General features: G+C 38.4%; 1 protein-coding gene across 1 annotated transcript; it reads right to left on the bottom strand.

Moving 5' to 3' along the window:
• Window positions 1–6,446: 6,446 nt before the first annotated feature.
• LOC140167553 (uncharacterized) lies at window positions 6,447–21,500 on the bottom strand. Its single transcript, XM_072190857.1, has 6 exons — window positions 21,256–21,500; window positions 18,711–18,950; window positions 15,718–15,835; window positions 15,246–15,423; window positions 14,218–14,640; window positions 6,447–6,888 (listed from the first exon to the last, which is right to left on the bottom strand). The coding sequence occupies exons 1-6, from the start codon at window positions 21,431–21,433 to the stop codon at window positions 6,472–6,474; spliced, it is 1,554 nt and encodes a 517-aa protein (XP_072046958.1). The 5' UTR covers window positions 21,434–21,500; the 3' UTR covers window positions 6,447–6,471.
• Window positions 21,501–23,360: the final 1,860 nt, after the last annotated feature.

Here is a 23,360-nt window from a genome sequence, read left to right as displayed (position 1 = left end):
ATAAATAAATTACCAAATAGCATCAAGTTCAGATTCAGACTGTTTGCTGGTGACTGAAGTCATCTACTGACCAATATCAGTTTCAGGAGACATAATAAATGCAGTCTTTGATTGGGGAAATCATGGCAAATGACCTTTAATAAAAACAAAAGCTTCTCAATGGGAGTCGCACATAAACAGATAAAAGAAAACCAGAACTAGATATGATGCGGTCTTGTAAGACCACGGAGTCCGGTCGCCTTGAAATGACATCCGATGACCCTGAAATGACTTTGAACAAAATTGTCTTTTTGTAAAAAAAAAAAAAAAAAAAGCAGTGAGTTTAATAACAATCTATTTAATAAAAAATTGACATTGGTTAACCTCTGATGACCTTAAAACAACCTCCATGTTTTGAACCATATTAACATCACATAGGCCTATAGGCCTAATACTCATTTTCATTCAAATTGGATAAACTTTAGAATTTTACCCGTGTTTACCTTTGGTTGTCCTCTGATGACCTTGAAATTACATCCATTATATTTTGAATCATATCAGGATCACATAATTATACTAATTTTCATTCAAATTGGACAAACTTAATAATTTTACCCCTTTTGACCCCAAAACAGACCCTTCCCCGATGTTTAAGCCACATCTGATTATAACCCTATACGCACCGAATGCTAGAGCTTTTTGGCATTATTCTGATGATCACAAAACTAAATACTGACCATGCCGACGCTCATATCTCCGGTCATATCTAGGAAACAAATGGTCCAATTTGAATGGAATTTTTCTGCAAAGGGGCAAAATGTAGCCTTGCAAATGCTTTATACATCAAATTAGAAAATGAAAATATAATATTCGACTTCAGACTGATTTTGCTTGATCACCCCACATTTTTGTTGTTCGATGGCAATTTAGACAAATTTAAATGAGAAATGCGGCAGAAATGTGCTTATTTGAATAAAGGAAATTAAGAATACGGGTTGTTTGTTTGCTGTCCACTGTCATTCTTCAAGTTCACCAAAACATTATATATATATACTATAGACTAATGTATATCGAACTGCTATTTTCAGAATAGAGAACCTTTTATCATACTTGAGCGAACCTTATTCAGACTATCATCGGAATATATCGAACCCAATAGATTCTGACTAGCGGACCCATTATATTCGGACTAGCGAACACAATTTATTCGGACGTACTAGCAAACCCAATAGATTCAGACTAGCGAACCCAATTTGGGACTAGCGAACCCAATAGATTCGGGCTAGCGAACCCAATATATTGGGACTAGCGAACCCAATAGATTCGGGCTAGCGAACCCAATAGATTCGGGCTAGCGAACCCAATATACTAGGACTAACGAACTCAATAGATCGTACTAGCGAAACCAATAGATTCGGGCTAGCGAACCCAATATACTGCGACTAACGAACCCAATAGATCGGACTAGCGAACCCAATATACTGGGACTAACGAACCCAATAGATCGGACTAGCGAACCCAATAGATTCGGGCTAGCGAACCCAATATATTGGGACTAGCGAACCCAATAGATTCGGGCTAGCGAACCCAAAATACTGGGACTAACGAACCCAATAGATCGGACTAGCGAACCCAATAGATTCGGGCTAGCGAACCCAATAGATTCGGGATAGCGAACCCAATATACTGGGACTAGCGAACCCAATAGATTCGAGCTAGCGAACCCAATATACTGGGACTAACGAACCCAATAGATCGGACTAGCGAACCCAATATACTGGGACTAGGGAACCCAATATATTGGGACTAGCGAGCCCAATATATTGGTACTAGCGAACCCAATATATTGGGACTAGCGAACCCAATAGATTCGGGCTAGCGAACCCAATATACTGGGACTAGCGAACCCAATATATTCGGGCTAGCGAACCCAATATACTGGGACTAACGAACCCAATAGAATATTGGACTAGCGAACCCAATAGATTCGGGCTAGCGAACAAAATATACTGGGACTAACGAACCCAATAGATCTGACTAGCGAACCCAATAGATTCGGGCTAGCGAACCCAATATACTGGGACTAACGAACCCAACAGATCGGACTAGCGAACCCAATAGATTCGGGCTAGCGAACCCAATATACTGGGACTAGCGAACCCAATATATTCGGGCTAGCGAACCCAATATATTGAGATTAACTAACCCAATAGATCGGACTAGCGAACCCAATAGATTCGGGCTAGCGAACCCAATAGATTCGGGCTAGCGAACCCAATATACTGGAACTAACGAACCCAATAGATTCGGGCTAGCGAACCCAATATACTGGGACTAACGAACCCAATAGATCGGACTAGCGAACCCAATATATTGGGACTAGCGAACCCAATATACTGGGACTAACGAACCCAATAGATCGGACTAGTGTACCCAATAGATTCGGGCTAGCGAACCCAATATACTGGGACTAACGAACCCAATAGATTCGGGCTAGCGAACCCAATAGATTCGGGCTAGCGAACCCAATATACTGGGACTAACGAACCCAATAGATCGGACTAGCGAACCCAATAGATTCGGGCTAGCGAACCCAATATACTGGGACTAACGAACCCAACAGATCGGACTAACGAACCCAATAGATTCGGGCTAGCGAACCCAATATATTGAGATTAACTAACCCAATAGATCGGACTAGCGAACCCAATATATTCGGGCTAGCGAACCCAATATATTGAGATTAACTAACCCAATAGATCGGACTAGCGAACCCAATAGATTCGGGCTAGCGAACCCAATAGATTCGGGCTAGCGAACCCAATATACTGGAACTAACGAACCCAATAGATTCGGGCTAGCGAACCCAATATACTGGGACTAACGAACCCAATAGATCGGACTAGCGAACCCAATATATTGGGACTAGCGAACCCAATATACTGGGACTAACGAACCCAATAGATCGGACTAGTGTACCCAATAGATTCGGGCTAGCGAACCCAATATACTGGGACTAACGAACCCAATAGATTCGGGCTAGCGAACCCAATAGATTCGGGCTAGCGAACCCAATATACTGGGACTAACGAACCCAAAAGATTCGGGCTAGCGAACCCAATATACTGGGACTAACGAACCCAATAGATCGGACTAGTGAACCCAATAGATTCGGGCTAGCGAACCCAATATACTGGGACCAACGAACCCAAAATATTCGGGCTAGCGAACCCAATATATTGGGACTAGCGAACCCAATAGATTCGGGCTAGCAAACCCAATATACTGGGACCAACGAACCCAATATATTGGGACTAGCGAACCCAATAGATTCGGGCTAGCGAACCCAATATACTGGGACTAACGAACCCAATAGATCGGACTAGCGAATCCAATAGATTCGGGCTAGCGAACCCAATATACTGGGACTAATGAACCCAATATATTGGGACTAGCGAACCCAATAGATTCGGGCTAGCGAACCCAATATATTGGGACTAGCGAACCCAATAGATTCGGGCTGAGCGAACCCAATATACTGGGACTAACGAACCTAATAGATCGGACTAGCGAACCCAGTAGATTCGGGTTAGCGAACCCAATATAATCGGACTAATGAACCCAATAGATCAGACTTGCGAACCCAATAGATTCGGGCTAGCGAACCCAATATAATCGGACTAGCGAATCCAATATATTCGGACCAACGAACCCAATATGTGATGCGATCAAGCAAAATCAGTCGGAACTCGGAAATATTAAATTTTCAGTTTCTTCTAAGGTAGTAACAAGCGTTTGCAAAGCTGCATTTTGCAGAAAACCCCATTGAAATTGAACTACCAGTTCCAAAGATATGAGCAATTAAAGAGTTTCCAAAACAATAGAAAATAAAAGGAAATATTGCCTTTCTTTGGCTATATCTCAAAATCAATATTTCCGAGTTCCGACTGATTTTGCTTGATCGCATCACATATATTCGGACTAGCGAACCCAATAAAATTTTCCGACTAGCGAACCCAATGTATATGGACTAGTAAACCTAGTATAATTTTCGGACTAGCAAACCCAATATATTCGGACTAGCAAACCCAATACATCCGGACTAGCGAACCCAATATATTCGGACTAGCGACCCAATTCGCTACTTGCACAGTTCCGCCATTATGCACTATGTGGGAGAGCCTCGAACTGGCAGCATACATGAAAGGAAGAATTATGTAACCTTACACAGAACGTTATGACTAGTTCAATTCCCATTCATGTATGCTGCCAGTTCGAGGCTCTCCCCGCACATAGTGCATAATGGCGGAACCGTGCAAGTAGCGAATATGTTCGGACTAGCGAACATTTTAAGACTAGCGGTCGACCCCTTTAATTGTACTTAATTTTAAGAAAGCAATATATTTTCCACAGTATGTCGATTATAAATAGCAAATTTATTTTGATTATACATCACTACAAATATTCATTTATATAGGGGGTGAGTGGGGTACGTATTGGTATTTACGTATAATTTATGATATTAAAAGGGAAAGTATATTCGGTTATATGATAATATGCTGTAGATAATATGGTAACACTTTATTATATAGCATAGACTCTGAACAGGCGCAACGCAGGCGCAGCGTGTCTCGTTTGTAGAGATGTTAAAGGTATATTCACCCGGTATATTCAGGTATGTCCTCATTTGCAGGTCTTTACAGGGGTGTGTGTGTAGGGGTGGGGTGTGTAGGGGTGCCACCGTGTAGGGTGGTGCTGTCGCATGTCGGTGGGTGTGAGGGAGGGTGTGGTAGTGTTGGAGATCCCCCACACGATCACCACAAAATACGGTATTTACTTAATAACCCAAACACTTTCACCGAGTTTTGAGTAGAAAAATTATCATACCCAATAACTTCACAAATCATGCTGTTTTGTCAAAACAATGTTGTTGCAACATTCATTTGTTATTTCATGTTGATTGCATCATAAGATGAAATCAAAACTGTAAATATCTGTAAATTTATCTGTAAATTTGATTCCGGTTATTCTTTACCCAAAGTGCTGAAATAATATCAGTAATAACTGCCGGGAAGGGTTTCTGTTCATTTTAAGCTGAAATATCAATGCAACAGTTAAATAACCCCCACTGGTTATTTTGGCAGTTTAATATGGAGTTCTACGGGGGATTTAAAGCCATAATATGACTCTATGTTGACTCTTGCTCTATTTATCTACTTACGAACACAGCAAATTTGGCTGATTACATTTAGGTGCAAGTTGGGACACGCGTGTAAACATTACAAATATGCGGGGAAAAAAGATCAGTTTTGAAAAATATTAACCAGTTAATAGATCGTACATTATGGCTTTAACTATAACCCCACTTGCATAAAGGCTTTAATCTGCATGTGAAATAAATACTTTTCTCTATTTTTATTTTTTAAACCAAATGATCTAAAAGATAATAGGGGCATTTAAACAGAAAATGCTTAAAATTGTGATGGTTTAAAAGATAATTTGTGCATATAAACAGAACAGTGTTGTAGGTCTCGAGACCAGATCTCGGTCTCGAGACCATCTCGAGACCAGGTTTTGCAGTGTCTCGGTCTCGGATGTCAAGGTCTTGGTCTCGGAACTCAAAAGTCTCGGTCTCGGACCTCAAAAGTCTCGGTCTCGAACGTTTTTTTGGTCGAGACCTGTCGAGACCTGAAGAAAAAGATATGATTTTCTATTGTTGTTCATTATTTTTATTCCTTACCCTAAATTTCAATGAATGTTGAAGAAATTGTTAAGAATAAAGATACAGAAATCATTTTATAAAGTTATAAAAAGTTATAAATGAATCATAAGTGAGCATGTTCGTATGTGAGCTTCCAATTTCGGTTCATGATTAAACATAGGTGGGCAGAGGATCCCACTAAACTTTTGCAAGGGGAATATTCTCCACTAAAGCATAATACTGAACAAATAGTTGCCCTGTGCAGTGTGCATCTTCTTTTCAGCACGAAAAACACTGTGTTTTGGGCCCAAATATGGTAAAATTGCTCAATTGCTTCACACACTTGCCCTTTACACACTAGCCTAATTTTGCCTCCACTGTAGCCAACATTTATGAAATTTTCTCAAAATTTGGAGGAAAAATTAAAAAAATTAAGACAAATAGTGTTAAACTGAGGGTCCAAATTTCTTGAAAAGTTGGTACAATATAATGGGTTCTCTTTCAAATTCTCAGCGGCACACCAGTACCCCTACCCAAACCAAACTTGAGTATCCCCCGGGATTAAACCAAGGTCTCGGTCTCGGTCTTGGTCTCGGAACTTAGAGGTCTCGGTCTCGGAATGGGTGGTCTTGGTCTCGGAAGGTTTGGTCTCGGTCTCGGTCTCGATCTCGGATGGGCAGGTCTTGGTCTCGGTCTCGGTCTCGGACATAGAGGTCTTGACTACAACACTGAAACAGAAACTGCTTAAAATCGTAATTTTTCATGATCTTAACTAAATAAGAATGTGGTGTTCAAAGATCTTGAACTTTCCTAGTTTTTCCCTCTTTCTTCTCAATCAACACACATCCATAAAGCTCTCGTCCATCCTTCTGTTCGCATTCCATATAAGGTGTCACTTTGTACTCATCGGGACAATTTCCCCCTTCAACCTCGTCACAGCGGATCATCTTTTCCATGGCGGTCTTGGTGGCCTCAAGCGTGCCCGAAAGCCGACCTATGTCTTTTTCAGACTCGGCGTCGTCGGCGAAATAGACATGGCCGAACTTTGCGGCGAGGCGGTCGTGAGCGTCTTCGGGGACTTGAGCGGGGATGGGCCATGTAGTGAAGGTACCGTAGTGGAATGGATCTGAAGCCCAGCGTTTAAAATATATATCTTCAAGTTCGGATACATTCTCCTCTCCATACATATTCTTTAACACGTCCATCACCTGATCAGTATAAAAGGAAAAATAAAAAGTAAAGACAGATTAAAATCAAAATATTTTTCGTTTTACATGTATGTTAAAGCCTTAATGTACGATCTTTTTTTAGAATATACCTTTATTTATTTTTTTCAAAACCCGATTTTTTGGCATATTTGTAATACTTAATTGTAATGTTCCAACTTAAACCTATAAGCAAACTGTCAAATTTGCCCTATTGTAGTCAAACGTTGGTCCGACATAATTATTATCATAATTTTGTCAGATTATGAATGCCAGAACGATCGCAAATCGCAGGAAGCCAGTTTGGTTACACTTGTGGAGGGAGCATAACCAAACTGGCTGCGTAATCCAAAAAGTGCGAGATATTTCGAGTGATAGAGGTGAAGTTTATGATGTTGTTTCTTTTGCAAATTTCCAATGTTTTTCGCGTCCAAATGTGTTGGGAACTTTCATAATGACTGCATATTAACTATTTTATCATTTTGGAAGAAAAAAAGAAAAATCTAAAAATTTAAAAATATCGTACATTAAGACTTTAAATGGTGGACGGTACATGGAAGATAAGTACTTCCCAGAAACTGTCCAGAAATTGGCCATATTGGTCAATCCATTCTGCATCGCTTCAAAACTTGGAGGTAAATGATATCCACCAAAAAAACGTTGACAACGTAAAGAAAGCAGCAAGTTTAAAAAGCCCCCACCTCGGCTCACTTTTTGAAACTTGGTCCCATTTTGAATATCAACAGCAAATCGGTGTTTTTAAAATACCATCATTGTCATTAACATGCCTATTTGTTATTCGTTTAATTCAATCGATCATTCAATTGATCATGAACTTAATATTATAAAACAAAACATAATTATATAGGATATTGGCCAAAAACAACATAATAACCTTTCTGATCGTTCCAGAATGCTAACAACTTAATATCGCATCGGCACATTAAAGATACATAACACTTTGACAAAGTTTAAATCCGTATCTTTTACAAATGGGACCAAGTTTCAAAAACTTGGTCCCATTTGTAAAATATACTGATTTAATCTTTGTCATAATTATCAACTTAAAACATTTCCAGAAGTGTTATGTATCTTTAATGTGCCGATGCGATATTAAGTTGTTAGCATTCTGGAACGATCAGAAAGGTTATTATGCTGTTCTTGGCCAATATCCTATATATGTTTTGTTTTATAATAATTATTAAGTTCATGACCAATGATTGAATTAAACGAATGACAAGTAGGCATATTCATGGCAATGATGCTATTGTTTAAACGTTAAAAACACCGATTTGCTGTTGATATTCAAAATGGGACCAAGTTTCAAAAAGTGAGCCGAGGTGGGGCTTTTTAAACTTGCTGCTTTTACGTTGTCAACGTTTTTTGGTGGATTTTCTTTTTTTATGAATGTAGCCAAGCAGCTCTAAGCTTGGAAAGTCATCGGTTTACGAAGTACATAAAACGAATAAAACGGAAAATAGATGTTTGAAATTATGTTATCCTTGATTTATGACAGCAAATAATTTAATAAAACTTTATCAGCCGTTTATTTTGAAAACTTGCTGGTCACTGCTACCGCGTGACTGTAATGTTAATAGGGATACATATAATTATTATATACATATAATTACATATACAAGATAATTATGTTTTAATGATTGTGGTTTTTGTTGCCCTGCGGGGCAATCTAGTTGGATATGCAAATTTCGCGGTTGATAGCTCTTTGTAGCCCTGCTAGTTGGATTTCCGTATTAAGCGGCGGTTGTTGGCGGTCTTTCGCGGTTTGTAGTTTTAATTTCCCTCATTCTTCATGCCCTACCCTCTATCGGGGGTAAATTTATAGTTTAAGCTCGTTGGATAATTATACTTCGCGGTGTATGGTTCTTTGTAGCCCTGCGGGGCAATCTAGTTGGATATCCAAATTTCGCGGTTGATAGTTCTTTGTAGCCCTGTTGGGCAATCTAGTTGGATTTCCCTATTAAGCGGCGGTTGTTGGCGGTCTTTCGCGGTTTGTAGTTTTAATTTCCCTCATTCTTCATGCCCTACCCTCAATCGGGGGTTAATTTATAGTTTAAGCTTGTTGGATAACTATACTTCGCGGTGTATGGTTCTTTGGATTAGCCCTGCGGGGCAATCTAGTTGGATATCCAAATTTCGCAGTTGATAGTTATTTAGATTTATAGATCTAGTTGGATTTCCTATTAAGCGGCGGTTGTTGGCGGTCTTTCGCGGTTTGTGGTTTTGATTTCCCTCATTCTTTATGCCCTACCCTCTATCGGGGTTAATTTATAGTTTAAGCTTGTTGGATAACTATACTTCACAGTGTGTGGTTTTTGAAGCCCTGCGGGGCAATATAGCTGGATGTCTCTATTGAGCGGCGGTTGTTGGTTGCCTTTCGCAGTTTGTGGTTTTAATTTGTTGGATATCCATATTTCGCGGTTTGTGGTTCTTTGTAGCCCTGCGGGGCAATATAGTTTGACATCCCTATTGAGCGGCGGTTGTTCAAGTTCAAGTTCAAGTAGAATACTTCTCAACGCCTTATTAGGGCCAGGCGAGAAGGATAAATGGTGTGCGCTGCGTGAAGCGATGACAATGCTATGTTGAGTGTGGAGTATTGTAGTGATTTGTGACTTCTTTCTTGAATTGCTTAGTTGACTCGATGGTTATGATTTCGTTGGGGAGTTGATTCCAGTCCTTTATTGTTTTTGGAAAATAGGAATGTACCCAGCAGTCTTTGGTTCCGGTTGGTCGTTGGTAAGCTTTGCTGTGATGATGTTTAGTACGGCGGTTAACCGGCTGCAGAAACGTTCTTTCAGGGATGGCAGCCTGTCCATTGGCGATCTTATGCATCATGGTTACCCTTGCTACCTTCCTCCTCTGTTCGAGAGAGTCCCAACCCAATGTTGAGATCATGCTACTTGGACTACTCTCTCTGCTGTAATCATTTTTCACAAACCGCGCTGCTCTTCTCTGAACAGACTCAATTTTCTTTATTTGCTCCAATACGTGTGTGTCCCAAACAATGGAGGAGTATTCCAATAGCGGTCTGACCAGGGTAGTGTATGCGGTGGCCTTTAGGTCTTGGGGGCATGACACAAGGTTTCTTCGTATGAAACCTAAGGACCTGTTGGCTTTGGCTGTGATGTTGTTAATATGTTTTGCCCACTTAAGATCATTTGTGATCTCTACCCCAAGGTAGGTGTGGCTTTTTGTTTCTTGCAAAGTAGAGTCTCCCAGTGTGTATTCTATCTCTATGGGTTTCTTTTTGTGTGTAATTCTTACCAGGAAGCACTTCTCGGCGTTGAATGACATTTGCCAAGTGTGCTGCCATTGGTCAAGAGTTTGAAGATCATGTTGTAGTTTAACTGTGTCAGAGGTGGATGCTATGTTGCGGTAGACTACACAGTCGTCCGCAAATAAGCGTATGGAGGATGATATGTTGTCCGGCAGGTCATTCAAGTATATTAAAAACAGTAATGGACCTACCACTGTCCCTTGAGGGACTCCAGATTGTACTTTCACCCAGTCTGAGTACTCACCACCTAGGACCACACGCTGTTTGCGGTGTGTCAAGAAATTTTTAATCCATGCATGGATGTTATTAGTGATGCCATAGTTCTGGAGTTTTAGTAAAAGTCTGTTATGTGGAACGCAATCAAATGCTTTACTAAAATCCATTACTATGAGATCTGTTTGTTGTTTGTTTTGAAGAGATAGGGCAAGATCATGAACAGTTTGGATAAGCTGCGTTTCGCAGGAATGATTTGCCCTAAATCCATGTTGCTTATCTGTCAATATACGGTGGGTTTCAAGATGAATCATAATGTGTGAATGTAAAATGTGTTCAAATATCTTTGAGATGATGGATGTGAGGGATACAGGGCGGTAGTTCCCTGGTGATGTTCTATCCCCTTTTTTGTATATTGGCGATATATTGGCAAGTAGCCAGTCATTTGGTGGTGTGGCTGAATCCAGAGATTTCTGGTTGTTGGCGGTCTTTCGCGATTTGTGGTTTTAATTTCACTCATTCTTCAAGCCCTGCAGTCTCTAGGGGGGGGTAATTTATAGCTTAAGCTTGTTGGATAACCATACTTCTTTGTAGCCCCGCGGAGCAATTTAGGTGGATATCCAAAATTCGCGGTTTGTGGTTCTTTGTAACTATGTGGGGCAATCTAGTTTGACATCCCTATTGAGCGGCGGTTGTTGGCGGTCTTTCGCGGTTTGTGATTTTAATTTCCCTCATTCTTCAAGCCCTGCTCTCTATCGAGGGTTAAAAATAGCTTAAGCTTGTTGGCTATCAAAATTTCGCGGCTTGTGGTTCTTTGCAGCCCTGTGGAAAATCTTGTTGCACATTCCTATAGGATGTGCCAAGTTGTTCTGTGTGTCTGTGGTGGGGACAGTCCCTCCTTTCAATAGGCCTTTGTGTATTTTTGCCGCTTTGCTAATTTGTCCTTACGTATGACTTTAATGGCCGTCTATATTTGGTTGTCTCTTTTTGGATACGTTTTTGTCCCTGCTGGCCTTCCATATTAGTGGAACAATTTTTCACACCTATAGAGTGTATGCAACAAACCAACCGGAACGGTATAACAATTGAAATGACAGTCATGTAGGAATACAGTTCTACGATAGCTGAAGATGACAGAGGGACAGGTCTCTAGATCGATTCAACAACCATTCATACATATTACATGTTTTATTGTCCTATTATCATGCGAATCGCCCCGTGGTTAGACTACCCCGTAGTCCACTTGCCCATTGTGCATACTCTGGATATTGTATTTAAGCTTAAAACTCTGATTTAATTAATGTGTGCACAATTGATAGATTTTCACATCTGATCTTTTCAGTCACCCTACTCCCTCTGTTTGTTAGCTTCCCAAGTGGACTACTGACATTGGATTGCGGTTTACATGCTTAACACGGCTGTCTATGAGCTTCTATGGATGAGATTGTCGGAAATCTGGCCTACTAAAATTGGCGATGATGTAATGCATCTTTAAATGGATCTGGCTTGTGATTGGTCGCCCAGATCTCGTTATGGTTTAAATCCTCCGGGTACCTGTCATTACCATTAATAACTACATGGTACACAAGTATGTGGCCTACGCCGCCTTTGTGTTGTGTAATTGCATGAACGCGTCAGTAAGTCAATGAGCGCGTCTTGTATTTGCTTGCGGTTAAATTTGATTGATAAACAAGTATGATTGACAGTGTGAGTGTTAGGGACTTTGCCTGTTCAAAATCACGTTTTTAATTGAATGTCCATAGTCTATTTTTAACCTGGAATTTCGCGATTAATAAACTGGCAGATTCTAAAATCAGAATTGTTCAGTACTGAAGTGCCAATACAATTATGACATTATGATATGTTGCATTCAATAATATAAGCCACTTTACTTTTACTGTCACTAATATAATTATATTAACTTTTTCATAACAATTTTATACTAGTATTTTGATGTATTAAATATCAGTATAATTTCGAGTTCAACTGAATGCTTTCATCATGATTAACATGCTTTTATTTATCAAAAATAGACTATGGCATAGTCTATTTTTAACCTGGAATTTCGCGATTAATAAACTGGCAGATTCTAAAATCAGAATTGTTCAGTACTGAAGTGCCAATACAATTATGACATTATGATATGTTGCATTCAATAATATAAGCCACTTTACTTTTACTGTCACTAATATAATTATATTAACTTTTTCATAACAATTTTATACTAGTATTTTGATGTATTAAATATCAGTATAATTTCGAGTTCAACTGAATGCTTTCATCATGATTAACATGCTTTTATTTATCAAAAATAGACTATGGCATAGTCTACCCCGTGGTAGGACAGAACTTTATTTAAATGAGAAAATATTGGTACCCTGATCTAGTTTCTTGTGTTATTCAGATTGTTGTGTTGTTCAGATTTAAATAAATAAAGAAAGTAATAAAGAGATTTCTTTTATTATTTGTTCCGCTAGCGGCTGCACTATAGTTTTTTTTTTAAATAGGCCCTTAATATAATAAATAATAAACCTGAGAATCAAACATCTCGCTTTGATAAAAAAAATAATATCACAATAGCACTGGATTGTGTTATCCTTGATTAATGACAATAAAATTATTGTTTAATATAATATTGAAAAAAAACCATTTGGTCATCGGGTTTCGAACTCGGATCCCCAGATCCGGAGTCGAACGCCGAAACCATTGAGCTACGGGACTCTGATATAAATTGCTGTGTCGAAGTACATTATTTATTATAGGAATGGTGCATCGTCCGGAAAGAATGGCGAATGGGGCTCAGAATTTTTATGTAGGGTATCTCAGAAAATGCTAGGGTATAATTGGAAGTAAATCTGAAAAAGTAGTGTGTAGGTGATTGCCCGCTAGTGCTGTAGCCTTGTCCAAAAATTCTGGATCAGCATTATTTTCCACTAATTTTCGCTATGAAATACCGGGTGAAATGAAGCAAAAGTGTTTGTTTATTATTAAACAATGGTTGACTGTAGGATTGGTGTCCCTTTTGAATTAATGAGTTGTCAAGATATTACATTTGGGACTCTAAATAACATTAAACATGGTTTTAGATACACTTTGTACCCAGCGAAAAATATCATAGAACAATAGAAGTCAAGTGTTTTAATGTTAGGTGTAAATATAGTCTCGCGGGAGCATCTTATTAGTCTTCTTTAACAGTCTTTTTTTTAAAAACTTGCTGGTCACGGCTACCGCGTGACTCTAATTAAAATATCATTCGGCAAAATAAATGTGTACTTGCATGGTTATAAACAAATGTTTCTTAATTTGTCAAAATATCGTTTATTTACTAAGAAGGAATAAAAAGTAAACATCTACCAAAATGTAATTACCCCCCTTTATTATGAGATAATAACTCAAAATATATGCATCAAAATTTAAAACTGAAGATAGCAAAAGGAAACCCAGTTTTGTTTTGCAAATTTTGATGCCTCGTTTGTCTTAATAGCCAACATTTGTTGCCAAAGGTTGCAGTGTCGTACCTTAACCCATTGAAAATGTTGCTTTTGTTGCTAGAGTCTGGTCACCGCGGTTCATCCTTGACCAGTCATGTAGAGAATGTAATGGTACACTGACTTGGGTAGCTTTTTTCTTTCGAAAATGCATCTTTTTCATTCAAGGAGTCACCTTTAAGCTATCCAGACAAATGAAGTATCAACATTTGCAGAATTTGTTTTTGCTATTTCAGTTTTTAAATTTGATGCATGTATTTTTAGTTTTATCTCGTATAATAAAGAGGGTAATTACTTTTTGGTAGGCGTTTATATTTCTATAGAAGGTTACCATACCTCATTCGCAATCTCTTCATCTGTCAGTCCTTCCACTCTAAGCGCTTCCTCCCCCGTTACCATTGCAATAAGCATATTTGATCCCGGATGTATATCTTCTCGATCCAGATTCCAGAAAGCTGGATAGTGATGGTAGTCAACATCTTGACGATCGCTGGCGTGGAGAATCCATTCTGCATCGCTCCAAAACTTGGAGGCGAATTTGAGCAAGATACCTTCGATGCTGGCTGGTTGGAAGCGGCAGATTTGTTCGGTTTTCCATTCTGGAAGTGGTGGGTTAAACTCCACTTCCCCGTGCTGGAGAACACCGATACCAAAGGTGACCAGGACATAATCAGCAATGTATTCATGCTCCTCCTCAGAGGTTATGTCCCTGGTAGATACTACTACCTTGTCACCAGATTGGTCAATTTTGAGAACCACCTTAATGAAAACAATAAACACCATCGATTTGGTCAATTGGTTGATATATTATTTACTGCGCTAATACTAGTAGATGAAACAACAAGTATGAAACTAAACAAAAAAAACTTTCATCAATGAATTCACCCAGTGTCGTCTTTGCGAGGGTTAGGGGGTTGAACCCCGCCAAATGAGTTGGTTAGCTAACTCACTCCCTCCAAATAAAGATTTCACCACCTCAAAACTAGCCTTTAAAAGAATATGTCAACTTTTGAACCGCCACCCAATAGTGTAAAACTGAAAATTGGCCTGGTAAACACAAAATTTAACCTTAATTTTGGGCTAAAATAGTGAACAATTGAAAATAATTTTGCGCTTCGCGCGTAATTATCAGAGTAACCAAAATGATGCCTACCTGGATTTTATTTGTCTTTGCCCCCTAAAACAACATACCCTGATACACCACTGAACATGTACAATAATACACTCCCTAAAAGGATCTTTACGGACCACACTGAATTCATCCATCCATAGGCCTAACACCTCTTGTGATAAATTTTACGACCAAATTAGCATCACTCGTTTCAGAGGAAGGACGTTTGTATAGAATAATATAGGCTACTTACCGTATTTAAATGCAGATGATCTCCGTCGAGTTGTTCTTGAATCCGTGAATAGAGGCCATTTGCATGGTCGGTGACAAAGTAGTATGGAGGACTTTCACCTGTTTGGAGATCTTGACGGTATGGTCCAAACATTGACATACGCTTCATCTGCACACCCTCTTCAAAATCGAAGTCATACCTACGGAAGTAAGTATGAGACTTTCGCGTTACGTTAATTATATATCGTTAGATACCAGTTATTTCAGGAAACTGACGATTTCTGTTAACGTGGCAGTTCTTGTAAATCTTGATTTTTGTTAATCATGAAATTCTACATCGCTTCTGTGTTTCAATGCCCGCACTACAATGACTAAAGAGTGTAGAAGTTCTGATAACTATTAGACCTAGGCCTACCTTAGGAAAAAATACGCCAAAACAAGTAAGACAAGCAACAATGATAAAAAAGTCTTTGTTGTTTGTCTTCTATACATACCATTGTACGATTTTATCCAGTGCAGTTCTTGCCAACCATCCTTTCATTGCCATGGCGGTCTTTGCATCAATATCGGGGCGTTCTCCTTTAAGGACACCCTCATCGAGCTCTTCAGTAGCTGTAATGAAAGATCGGTTACAGAAATATTAGTATATATTGTATAAATGGAATAACATCACGTTAATCTGTGGGTAGCAAAGCTAAGAGCAAATTAATTATACTAGTATATAAAGAGAACAATAATGTTCATCATGTAGGCCTAGACCCTACACTTCATTCGCGATGAAGCTGACATTATAACATTATTAATACGTCACACAGTGTCGTCACCCCGATATCTTCATGGCAGAAATCGCCCTGATGGTAGATTGAATCCACCAGTTCTTCAACAGCCATGACCATTTTGTTCCGACCTGTTTAATAGTTTTGAGACTATGGACCGAGGGACCTCCGACTAAGGCTATAGTGACAATACTGACTTCAGACTGTCTCCACAAGTGGTCTACACTGCGCGAGTACCGTGTTATGTTCCCTAACCCGAGTGTTTACGAATGAGGGCAGCTGACATTTTTTTGTTCTGCACATATAAAATCTGAATTTTTGTCAGTTTTTGATTTCAAAACGCACGGTTGAAGTTCAATACGCTCACTTAAGATTATCATTTTCTTTCAACACATGTTCAAGTGCAAGCCTTACAATTGGGTTCCTTAGAAACCAAACATTTTGGGAGATATTCATTTTCTACCCCGGTATCCATGAGATCTATCGTCTGAAAATCAATACACGTGTATCGGCGCATAGAAGATAGACGTGTATTGATTGATTTAGTTTTCCTGCCTGTACAATATAATTATTTACCAGGCGTTGTCGATGTGTTGCTTAATGTTTAATTTTCAATGAAACGGCAACGTACCAGCTTGAGCTCAGCGATCTACGTTTATCTATGTTGTTGTATTATATTACTTTTACATATTGTAGGGCCTATTATGACTTTTATATTGTGTATTCTATTATCAGATTATTTTTACGGGCCCGATGGTAGCTTCGGAAAGGCTTCACACACCATATATTAGAAATTCAAACAATTGGGATAAATAAATGGAACATTATGAGGAAATTCATTTTTCGACATGGATGTTTTCTAAAATTGGCCAACTTTGAAGCGCGCGCTTTTCAATTCACTGTTATGATTGTATGCACAGTGTGGCAGAATTATTGTGCAGCCACTGTGACATCCCTACTAATAGTAAATGCATCGTAACTGCATCGTATAATATCACTTGCGTCGTCTCAGACTACAATAAAAATTCCTTTAAAAAAGGAATGGGGCGCCCAATGTGAGCTTGGACGTGATGGTGAATTCCATGGTGTGTAGATTTGGTATTATAATGATTTTTCTAGGGAAGAGTAGAAGATGATCAAATGCAAGAGAAATGTGTTTGATTGGGGAAGGTGTATGACAGGACCGTTTTGGATGAAATAAATGGGAATGAAGCTTTCGTGTCAATTTGCGATCATGTGGGGTGGGGGATTTCTGTTTTTGGGACCTATTGTAGTGATGACATTGCTTTGGATATTGAATATTGTTGAATTTCGTTATGCAGGGGTATATGATGAATAGTGCTTGGACGTGATATGGTGAATTCCATGGTGTGTAGATTTGGTATTTTAATGATTTATTTGGGAAGAGTAGGAACTGATCAAATGCAAGAGAAATGTGTTTGATTGGGGAAGATGTATGACAGGACCGTTTTGGATGAAATAAATGGGAATGAAGCTTTCGTGTCAATTTGCGATTATGTGGGGTGGGGAAAAATTCTGTTTTTGGGACCTATCTTGCTTTGGATATTGAATATTGTTGAATTTCGTTATGCAGGGGTATATGATGAATAGTATAGAAGACACAAATAAGTAAGCTCCCGTGGCAAAATATGGGGGGTTATCCCCCACCCGGGATCTACGCCTATGTTGACCAATAGAAAAAGTTTTTATAAATGTATAACGTCTGTGATACAGATACATCATCTACTTGCTAATACACTGAAAATCAAATAGAGATGAAGGATAAACAGGAAGAGTCTTTCAAAAAGATACAGTTCACAAATCAGGTGTATAGTCATTTAATTTGTTGTAACTTTCCATTTTCATATCTAACCTACTATGCACTAATCTTACAATAATTCGTGATTTGAGGCATGATGATACCTACATCCTGACTCTGACATCTCCCAGCAAACAAACGTTCCAAGTCAATTATACCATGCAAATAATAACCTTTGGCCAACTAGAGCTCTAATTAAGATAACATCTAATTAAGCAAACATTACTGGGTACTATGGACCACAAGAGTCTCATCCCAATGGCATAGTCCAATAACCTCAATTATATAATCATAGTGCAAAATTTGACCTCAAGTTGCAGAGTAGAGTTTGTTTACCCAAATCTTCCCAGGATGAATGTACAAAATGTATTAGGGTTTAAGAACTGTTCCCATGATAGATGAGCATGTTGTGGATCCTAGTCTATGGTCAAATGTCACCGTCTATCGGGTTCTAAGACACACGGTAAAATGGTTGAAGGCATACAAAGGTCAAAGGTCTGGATTTATTAGGTGTTTTTATAAGTCCATTAATTTTGTATTTTAAACAAAGAATATACGCTCAACATTTTATCCCGTGCAATATCAGAAAACAATAATAAAATAAAATCCAAACAAATTGTGGTTTTATTTCTGAGTTGGGCATATGGGCATAATTTTAGCAAAACAATCTAATACAAAAATTTTAATCTAATACTATAGGTTATCTCAAAAGTGATACTAAAACAGAGCGTAGGTCTTCTCACTGGTGTTCGTAAGCCCAAAAAGCCGTGTTTTCAGGGTCATGGGCAATAACTTCTGGGTGGCCAATGAATCTTCTACAGAGGGTCCCAGAATGGGGTCAAAGGTTATATATGGGTCAAATTTCAAAATTGCTCTAATTGTTTTAATCTACCTTCTCTAATTTTCTCCATCTCTTCATATCGCGTGTCGGCTTCGGACGTAACATCTTCACCGTAATCGTTGCGAACTTCCCAATTGTCATAATCGGTCAGGTGCAGTCCTAGGTTCTCCGTGTCCAGTCCCAGGCTATCCATGTTTTCTCTATCTCCTTCTAGCTGCATTTCTCCTGCGTTGAATGTGATGCCACCGAACTCTACCAGTGTCTGGGTAAGTCCTCCGATGTGGTCGGTACCTGCATGGGAAAACATAATATTGTTATTTTAAACATACAGGCTGTATGTATCAAAATGATTGGTACCCATCAATTTTGATGTTTATTGAAAAACCCGTCTCTTCCAAATAAAGCATTGGATACTCTCAAAATGTCCAGAATGTATTTATGACTTGCACAATTAGTTACTGTTTGGTTTTATGGTAATCTAATCTTTTATTTCCTGAAAAAAAATTTGAGATCTAATGTGGATTTTTTTATATAGGCCTAATTGATAATTGATAATTGATATAATTGATAAAAACATCGAACGTGTATAAAAGAAAAATGACACACATGTATACGAGCACATGTCCGGCGAGTCAAAATCGATATAACGTATTGTCCATGTAGAGGTCCATTTATTAGCTTTTATTGTCGGATTTCTGTATGTAGAACACGCAGTTAACAACAATTGAGCGCTATTAATACACATTGATGTTTTTAAGCAAATAAAATTCCAAAATATGGTACGTTTTCTGCCTTTGCTTGTCACGTGGTAGGCCTGAAGTTGCGATTATATGTTCAAATAAGTTTCAAATGGATACCAACAAGACATGTGGCCGAGCGGTCTAAGGCGCTAGCTAGGCTCATGGAGTAGGGCCTATCCATGATTGCGGTGAGCCGCACAGTGTCATCGCCCCGATATCTTCTTGACAGAAATCGCCATGGTAGGTTGAATCCACAGCCACGCATGGCCATTTTGTTCCGACCTTTGAGACGCATAATGAGCCGAGGGACATCTGACTAAGGCTACTGACAATAGCCTGGTAATTGACCTCTCTGTGTGTGAGTGAGCATGTATACGCCATTGATGAGGTCAATGGTCATATGCTTTTAGACTGCTGGCACAAGTGAGCGCAGCTAGCCTACGCTGCACTATAGTTCGGCACATATAAAATCAGAACATTTTTTCAGTTTTTGAGTTCAAGACGCAATGGTTCTTTCTCAAGACGCAAGCTAACGACTATCATATGCTTTGAACACGTATATTCAAGTGCAAGGAACAAAATCTGGCTTCTTTAGACTAAATCAATTACGGGAGATATTCATTATTTTCTACCCCGGTATCCAAAGATTTATCGTCTGAATATCAAATCGTGTATAGCACATTCATGTGTATCGATCCCGGGTATTCATTTTAGTATCTCTGCTGTACCAAGTAATTGTTAGCCAGGCGATGTCGGTGTGCGCCGTGAGTTCGAACCTCACCTCTGCCAAACTTAATTTTACTTTTTTTTAAATTTCATATTGGGGAAATGTGGCTGGTAGAATTTATGTATGGCGTGGGGTGGACTCAGATGCAACTTTTAACACCGTTTAAAACGGTCTCTTTTTTTATATAATGAACCATTGTGACTGAACGCAATGACGTGTGACGCTATAATTTGGTCCATGTGAAACAAATACGGCTACCCATACTTTTTTACAGGTTTGCATTTTGTCAAAAATGTTCGATTTATTTTAAAAAGTATTTAGGGGAGGGGGAACTTATAAGTTGTGGACACTATATATCAATTTTGATAATTGATTAAGTAATCGGATAGCAACATTTGTACAGTATTTTTGAGAGCACACCAGACATATCGAATTGCATTCTGAATAAGAGGAATGTCCTTCTGATATCAAATAATTTTGATTTTTTTTAAAATTCGCGACATAATGCAAATTTTATGGCAAATTATTAAAATTTGATATTTTTTATAATTTTCTATATTTAACATTCCTCGAAGTAAACTTTATAAATGTAATGATATGTACTTAAAGTGTATGTAGCTGGGATGAAAAATTATGACCTTTCATATTGAAGATAAACATTTTCCCCCAAAACACATATATAAATATTTTCGGTGTTTTGAGAAAAAACTCTATATCATCAATTCGAAAGGTTAAAATTTGTATATATGCTGGACGGCTTTTCATCCCAGCTACATACACTTAAGTACATATCATTAGATGTAGGCCTATACAATTTCGTACTTCGAACACTGTTGAATTTCAAAAATATCAATTTTTAATCATTTACCAAAAAAAAGGGTATTATCGCGAATTTCAAAAAATCAAAAATTATTTAATATCAACAGGACATTCCTCGTATTTAAAATGTAATTCGATATGTCTGGTGAGCTCTCAGGTCACGTGGTTCCACAAAAAACGTGAAAACGTCGCTATCCGAGCCCTTAAATGAGATTTAAAAATCTGTTTTCCAAAATACGCCCTAAATTTGACTTGCATTAGCAGTTAGAATCAACTGAAGGATAGAGCAACAACGTTATCATAGTCTTACCTTCCAAAATGAGGAAATCGGTTATGCCTCGTTCGAGAAGTATCTCCGCTGCACGCAAGCCACCTGCACCGGCTCCAAGAATCAAATATTTGGCTTCTTTAGCAGACGACAGGTACACCATGCTCAACAAAAGAAGATTTGCAATCAAACGATTTTTGGTGTAAATGTGACTCGCCATGTTGGCAAGTAATGAAGAGCAGGCAGGAGTGCTGATCAAGGGAGGTCCGGATGGGTCGGAGATGTAGAGAGAGAATGGCGTGATATTCTTGTGATATCTCTCATATACAAAAGAAATTGATCAAGGATATCAAGCAACAAAGATCAAAGAAAAAAATGAGACACTGTCTGATCGATTAAATCAGGGACATTACAATAAAAACTGTCCTTTATAGAGGTTATCCGTGTTCTATAAGCTGCATATCCTATCAGCGACTGCTATACCTTGTTTAGGACTTTCAAAAGAAGTACCTGCATGTGTAACCATGACTGTTTCAAAATAGCCCGCCAAAGTCATGCAGGTAACTCCGAGGTCGTGTATTGAATTCCTTTGAATGAGGAATACTACGGGAATCAGCGTCTTTTGTTAGAAGTCACACATGAGTGAAGTGGATAACCTCTATTGGAAAGATCATTGTAGGCCTACTTAAAAAAGAAGAAAAAACATCAACCAAATATTGGCCTACTGGTGTTTTTTTTTATTATCACGCCGAATAGTGCATGGTGATTGGCTCATGATGCATCATGTTGTCGTGGCACTCCAACAATGATGTCAAGAATCACAGCCTTGAAATATGAAATAATTTGCAGATTTTCTTGATTTCTTACAATAATTAAATGATAAACTAAATGAAGATATACCTGTATTATAGTCTAATAATTGATTAAACAAGGTATTTAAACATCAATAGCTATCAATATTAAAGAGAATATCAAAAGAAAACTTGTTTAGGCCTATTGATTTGATGACATCCAGGGCTGACATGTGTCTGGAAATGTCTTTGAATAGGGCTATAATTGGGGCCAATATGTTGTAGGAGCGTACGTGCACGTTTTCGATTTTTTATTCTATTTTTATAGTCAAGATGTGATAACATGCCTGAAATTATTTCATTGTCAAATCAGTGTAGAAAAGGTTAGATATAAAAATTGATAGGTTTATATGGGAAAATATCATAGATTGATTTTCATAGGATATTTAGTTATTATGCCCTACATATCACCTGTAAACAAAATGTAGGCTAGTATTAGAACTTATGAACAAATCTTTAAAAAAAACCCATTATCATCACTTTTTGTTGGAAAATGTAATTTGTTCTTGATTTCTCAAATTAAAAACAAAACAAAAAAAAGCTCGAAATGTGGTAAAATTGGCCCCAAAACTAAATTTGCGCGGCTCTAAATACCGCATCAAGTTTAAACTCAATAGGCCTATATCTTTATGTAAAAGAAAACCCTAAAGGCCGTATAAAATTTATGTTTTGGTTCTCGCCCCCCCCCCCTCGCCTCAATTTCTTGTCCCTCCCACCTTATTTCTGGGATTTGTCAGATTTTTCAATAAATTTAAGCCTCTGGAATGCTTTAGAAAACGTTTGGCCTATACAGATAAATAAGTGTATAAGAGAACATGCAAGGATCACTTTTGTGGTACTCTAGTCGGTTTATCCCTCAAAATCGCAAATAAAAAGGATATTTTTTTCCTTGAGCACTGTTGGAAAAGAGACCCTAAACGGAGTTTAGTGTTTATGGTTGGGGTAGGGCAGTTTGTTTTGCCGACGGAAATATTTTGTGAATTGTAGACCCATTTTTTTAAAGCCAGGACGGCGCTCAAGAATCTAAAAAGTGTGTGTGTGTGGGGGTGGGTGGTGGGGGGGGGGGGGTTGTGGGGGGGGGTAGGGTAACCGTTAATTTTTGTCCGCAATTTTGTTTTAATTATACTATATACTATAACATTAACAATAGGTCTATTACGTAACAACAGCACAATTTCGTAACACATTAATCTTTTATATGACTCTTGCAATTTGTCGACAATCACATAGCTTTGACTACATTTTCTGACAATCACATGGTTTTGACGACAACAGTCAATTTTTGCCGACAAAAAT

The sequence above is a fragment of the Amphiura filiformis genome, chromosome 1, assembly GCF_039555335.1.
Source record: "Amphiura filiformis chromosome 1, Afil_fr2py, whole genome shotgun sequence".
Taxonomy (NCBI): Eukaryota; Metazoa; Echinodermata; class Ophiuroidea; order Amphilepidida; family Amphiuridae; genus Amphiura; species Amphiura filiformis.
Note: the sequence above shows the minus strand (reverse complement) of the source record. Positions and strands in the feature narration are given on the sequence as shown.

Coding starts and splice junctions, on each gene's coding strand:
- LOC140167553 (XM_072190857.1), bottom strand. CDS start 21,433: ATGGCGAGTCACATTTACACCAAAAATCGTTTGATTGCAAATCTTCTT. Junction 18,951..21,255: donor CGATTTCCTCATTTTGGAAG/GTAAGACTATGA, acceptor TTTCCCATGCAG/GTACCGACCACATCGGAGGA. Junction 14,641..15,245: donor ATCATCTGCATTTAAATACG/GTAAGTAGCCTA, acceptor GTTTTCATTAAG/GTGGTTCTCAAAATTGACCA.